This window comes from Acanthisitta chloris, unplaced genomic scaffold (genome assembly GCF_000695815.1).
Source record: "Acanthisitta chloris isolate BGI_N310 unplaced genomic scaffold, ASM69581v1 scaffold28357, whole genome shotgun sequence".
In the NCBI taxonomy this organism is placed as follows: domain Eukaryota; kingdom Metazoa; phylum Chordata; class Aves; order Passeriformes; family Acanthisittidae; genus Acanthisitta; species Acanthisitta chloris.
The window spans coordinates 2,088-7,868 of record NW_008683608.1 but is presented as its reverse complement, the minus strand read 5'-3'; the positions used below and the strand labels follow the sequence as shown (position 1 = coordinate 7,868).

The window sequence follows — 5,781 nt, the reverse complement described above, 5'->3', positions numbered from 1 at the left end:
CCTGCTGGGCAGCTATCACGGCCATTTCGTCCAGCCGCTTCTGCAGATGCCTCTGTCCTTCCAGGTTCAGTTCCCTGGCGGTTACTTCTCCCACATTTTGGTGGACAAAGAGGCAGCTTGGGGAAAGATGCACTTGCTTCATCCTCAGAAAAGCCTGCACGGCGATCTGAAGGACGTCCTGCATTTCTGACGGGTTTTCCCCGAAGACGTTGATCAGAGTCATGTTGCCCATGCCGATGACAAAGGTGGCCAGCTCGTTGTCGTGTCTCTGGGACTGTCTGTTGGCCATCTCTATGGCGCGAAGCCCCTCCGTGTCAATCACCAGCATGTAATCAAAGCCCACGTCCTGCTGCAGCTCCTCGGCCACCTTCAGGAGCTGCATGAAGGCTCCCCGGGTGCATCTGCCCGCGCTGACGCTGAACTGCAGCCCAAACATGGCATTCAGCAGGGTTGACTTCCCCGTGCTCTGGATGCCGAGCACGGAGAGGACAAACACGCGCTTGTCCCCCAGCCGCTCCGTCAGGCGCTCAAAGATTGCTCCCACCCACCGCAGTGGCACGTAAGAAGCATCCCCATCCATCAGCTCCACAGGATACCCCAAAACCATCAGATCTGCTGCAATTTCAGGGAGTTTGACGACGTTCTCATCCTCGGCGTTTGTTAATTCCAGAGCTTCATAGACCTGCCCCACCTCTCTCAAAAGATGCTCCAGGCCGATGGATGAATCATTGATTTCATCCGAGAGAGCATCTAACTTACTCTGAATATGAGGACTCAGGCTGGTTTGTCCCTTGCTGTTCTTTGCTGCCAGGCTTTCAGACCATAACTCGTGATACTCTCTCCTCAGTTTTTCAAGGTGACCCGAGGACAGCTCATCCATGAAGACCTTCATCCACTGTAGAAAGTATTTCCTGGTATCTGCTGGCACTGCCTGGAAAAAGGCAAGGAAGGATTTCATCAGCTGATTGAGGGGGAAAGCTTTCTCTAGTTGCTTCCTTCTTATTGTTGCCTTCTCGCATTCAATTTGGCTCCGGTAGTGCTCGATGCTCTTGTTCCCCTTCTCCTGCAAGCGAGTGAGCTCCTTGTCCTTTAGGCACCAGTCCTGCCACAGCTTTCCTTGGAGAGGCAGCAGCTGGGATTTGATCTTGGACAGCTTCTCTCTCTTCAGAAGGCTCACCAGCTCCTCTGCCTTTGCTTTGGCCGTCACACACGCCGGCTGATCTTCATCCACTAAGAACCCGTGCTGGCGAGCCTTGGCCAGGCAGGTGGCCAGGCTGAAACGTGGGTTAGACCCTTCCAGGAGATTCCTGATTGCTTTGGACAGCTTGTCCCTCAGTTCTGCTTCGTTTCTGTTCTTGATCCCGATTTTGATGATTTTGCTGGGAGGGCCAGTGGCAACGTTCTCTTTGTCAGTGAGAAGACAAACCAAAGGCCTTTGTGACTGCCACAGGGCCTGCAAAATTGTTTTCCCTCTGCTGCCCATCTGCTCAGAGTCCGATACCAGAGCCACGTTCACAGCAGATATCTCCTGTAAAAACTGCAGCTGAGCTCTGTGATCCCTTGCGTCTCCGTGCAGGTTACAGAAAGCCACACAACAGTCCAAGGTGTCATCGTGGCTTCCCTGGGGACAGTACCAGGCGATCTCCACAACACCCTTCATCAGCAAACAGTCTTTGGTGCTGCCTCTGCAGTGTCGGTGGAAGAAAGTGTCATGTTTCTGGTGGCTCAGCAGAGCATTCAGGAGCTGAGACTTGGAAGAGGAGGCAGAACTGCCAATGCGGATGAAGGACACGATGGGTGTCTCTGCCTGATAAATGAGTTTGTTGTTGTAACTCTCAGCCCCACTCTGCATTCCTGGCTTCCCAGGCTCTTTCCAGCTCCTCTGGATTTGGCTGAGGGCCCAGAGCGGGAACTCGATCTGTGAAGTGCAGGGGTTTGGCACCAGCAGAGGCAGCGCCAGCTGGCAGAAAGCAAGCTTTGTTGCCATGCACTGTCTCAGGAAGTCATCAGCACAATGAAAAATTGCCATCTGGAGGTCCATGGGGTGCACATGACTGTCACTGCTTGCAGGCTCAGGGGCTGCTTCCTCCAAAGCATCAAGAAAGCTTTCGAAGGAGTCTGAGGGTTCTAGGTCTTGCTCTGTGGTTTCTGGCATGGACTCAAGTCCCTGGCTGCTCTCATCCCTGCAAGTCAGGTACCTGACCCTATAGTCCACGGTTAATAGCTTCTGCAAGAAGTAAAGTGGCAGTTCCTTGTCCTTGCTGGGCTGGCTGTCCTGCAGGGAGGTCTTGTTGATGATGAGGAAGTCTCCCATCCCCATTTTCCTTGGATAGTGATGTTCTAGTCCAAGGCGCTTGAGTAAGTGGAGGAACTCTTGGTTTGCACTGGCTTGATTTGCTCTGGATTTGCCGCTATCTGACATGGACTTGGACTGACTGGGAGGCTCAGTTGTTTGTAAAGTGTCTCCCATGTCTTTGAGTATATCCTGCACCCTCAGATCATCTGATGTGCCAGCCAAGCACCCAGTGATGAAGGAATGCAAGTCACGTTCCAGCAGCTCCCAGTCTCTGCGTGCACTGTGCCTGTGCAGGAGGTTCTTTATCTCTGTGGACCACGAGCCTTTCATGTGATCTTCCATGAAAACTAAACGCTCACTCTTCTGCTGTGGGGACAGCTCTTTGCTTTCGGGGGTCACAGTCAGACCCCTCAGCAGAAGGGAGGCCTCAGCTCTGGCAGCATCTTGCTCCTTCAGACCCACATACTCCTTCTGTGCTGCTTCCATTGCCTTTGCCATGTAGCAAATTTCTGCATGTCCAAGGAGGTGCTGAAAAGTGCTGCTTTCCACCTGGTACCCTGTGCTGGTCGCAATGATGAGCACCAACAGCTCTATGTCCCTCTGTGCCCTTTCCTGGAGAGTCTGGAGCAAGGAATAAATAGCCAGGCTTGTGGTCAGGGTGGCTTCCCTCTTTGCTTCCTGAATGTCAGAGTCAGAGTCTCCTGGTGCATAGGTGACAGCCTGGATGTTCTCCATCATTCTCCGCATTGTCACAAGGAGCTCTTCAAGCCCAGAGACATTGGGAATTTCAGGAAGCCTGTGCTCAGCCTGGAAGATCCATTGCATAATGCAGGAAGACTCAGGGAAGTCCTTGACAGAGTAGATATGAGGATCCAGGAGGTTCCTCAACAGAGCCTTGAGAAAGGTGGTGTTTTCTGGGGGCAACTCCTGGTACCTCCGCACAGTGTTCACCAGAAATTTCTGCAGGGCTTTGTCCGACAGGCACATGTTGATCCACACCTTGGGGCTCTTAGTTTTGCCATCCAGATCCCGTTTGAAATCCAGCAGCGTGCGCAGTTTGCTGTCATCCACCGTCACCTCCCAGGTCTTCACAATCTCCATGAAATTTCTGGCCTCTTCCCTTGCACTGACCAGTTCCTCTCCAAAAGTGCTGCCCACACGCTGGTTCGTCAGGGCTTCGTACGCAGCCCTGAGACCACTGCTCATCTGAGAGACAGACTGAAAATCCCTGCTGTGATTGCTCTGGATGACATCCCAGACGGGGATCAGCTGAGCGCCGCGGTCGATGACGCACCAGGTTGCGTTATCGGCCTCGAGCCCCGTTTGCCATCGAGGAAGGGAATCTGTCACGGGCGGGCCCCCGGTGCTGAGCACGGAGAGCTGGATCGCTGTGTGGGCACTGTCTCTGTGACTCTCCTGGACAGAGGCCTGGGAGCTGGATGAGGAAGCACCCACGGTCCCTTTTTCACCGCGGCTGCCCCCGACACAGCCGCTCAGCGCTCGAGACGTTTGGCGCTTCACCTCCTCCCGCTGCTCAGCTCTGAATCCTTCTGCAGACGCCTTCCAGCAGAATATCCCCCCGAAGTGGAGGGGACCCTGGTTTATGTGGGACCCAAACCTGCTGAAGAACCTCTCACACCTGCTCTCCAGCAGCTTGGGCTTGTCTTCTTCCGCAGTGATGCCCAAAAGGTCCTCCATGTCCTGCAGCTCCCGCAGTGCTGCGTCCGAGAGGTGAAGCTGATGCCTTTGGAAGTAGCAGGAAGCCAGAGGGATGTAATGGTATTGGGTGGTGCAAAAGTAGTTCTGCTCAGAGTGGGACTGGTGGGTGTCCTCTGACTGTGAGGAGCTGCTGTAACCTCCACCAACTTCCAGTTTCAACCCCCAGAGCCCGGCCTTGGCAGAAATACTGACACTGAGCCCCACCTGCTCCACGGACTTGGTGAAAGTGGATTCTTCTGCACGGGAGGAGAACTCCTTCCTCTCATGGAACGATTCTTGCTGTGGAGCAGCGAGCTGGAATCCCTCAGCAACCCTGATGATCTGCTCTCGCTTTGCCAGCACATCATCAAGCCTGCTGGATTTGTAGATGCCCTGCAGGGCCAGTCCCCCCGAAGCTCTCCTCAGCACCTCTGTGTCAGGGATCTTCTCTCTCCTGCTCACTGACCCCTCCTGCTGCTCCAGTTGCTTCTCCATGCTCTCTGGCACATCCACCAAGGAGTTCTCTGGCGGTGTCCAGTCCTCCATGGGGATCTCCAGGGCTTACCACACAGTCGCTTCTTCTTTCTGCTGTCTGTGGCTTGTGTGAATTTCTCTGAGCTCCCTGAGGGCTTCCTTGGCCTCTGCTTCTCTCTGCTTTGTCCTCTCCAAGTGCTGCTTCTGCAGCTCCTCAGAAGTTGGTTTGTGGTCTCTTTATTTTCAGGAGGTTTTGGAGCACCTTTTCCTCCCAGGTGTGCCGCACGTCAGGCTTCAGCTGAAGGTAGTCTTCACACTGCAGATGTTGCAGGGCTTCTCTGCACTGGACCCCCAGGACCTGTGACAGTTTGGGGAGCCAATATCCAGCATCCAGTCCTTCGTCCTCAAATGCCTTTGCCAGTAGCTGTGCCTTTTCCTTCCCCTCTCATCTGTCCTCCTGCGGATGGAGAAGAGAGACTTTCCCTAAGGTATGCTGGAAGAGGCCCAGGCCTCCTAGAAGAGGCTCGGCAGCAGCTCCAGCACTGGGAATTACTCCTGCCCAACTGCTGGACCCCATCCGGGGATGCCACGAGACCTGGGGTCTCCTTCCCAGGACAAGGGATGTGCCTGATGCTTTCCCATTTGCAGGAGCAATCCTGAAGCTGAGGGTGTGACATGGAGACAACACACACACGCACACGCACGCACATACACCCTCACACCCCATGGACAAGGAGCTGCCTGCAACGTTGCCATGTCCTCCCAACAGGACTCATGAATACCTAAGTGCAGACAGCCATAAAATCGTAGAATAGTCAATGTTGGAAGAGACCTAAAGATCGTCAGGTCCAACCGCAAACCTGTCACTCCACTGCAGCCCTAACCCAGATCCTCCAGTGCCACATCAGACACCTCTGAAACACCTCCAGGGATGGTGACTGCACCACCTCCCTGGGCAATATCTCAGGGCCTCAACACCCTCACGGGGAAAACAGCCTGCTCTGCCAATTAGTCTGCAGAACAACTTTCAGTGCTGTAGTCATTTGCCAAACATTCACTGACGATTAAGTATTTTAGGAGTCAGTTAACTTGTGGAACTCTAGACAAAAGGCACAAGCAGCTGCCAACTGGGCTGGCTTGGGCCGGCGTGGCCGAGAGGACACTGCGCAGGCTCCGAGGATAAAGCTCAAAGTTCACCTCGGAGGAAGAGCTGGAGCCTCCACCCTCACGACCCCCGAGACGACCCCAGATGCAGTGCACAGGACATGGAGCCGTGGGCAGGTCCAGAGGAGAGCAACACCCACTGCTGGACA

The 5,781-nt window shown here is 54.4% G+C and overlaps 1 protein-coding gene across 1 annotated transcript in view; it reads right to left on the bottom strand.

Moving 5' to 3' along the window:
* The window catches only part of LOC103806336 (interferon-induced very large GTPase 1-like), a gene marked incomplete at its 5' end in the record, with an annotated part of 7,225 nt that extends 2,333 nt beyond the window's left edge, over positions 1–4,892 (bottom strand). The window contains 2 exon segments of the mRNA XM_009079022.1: positions 1–4,705; positions 4,707–4,892. The exon segment at positions 1–4,705 is cut by the window's left edge and continues 2,333 nt beyond it. Of these exon segments, the coding sequence (XP_009077270.1) occupies positions 1–4,705; positions 4,707–4,892 (4,891 nt within the window).
* Between the last annotated feature and the right edge of the window lie 889 nt (positions 4,893–5,781).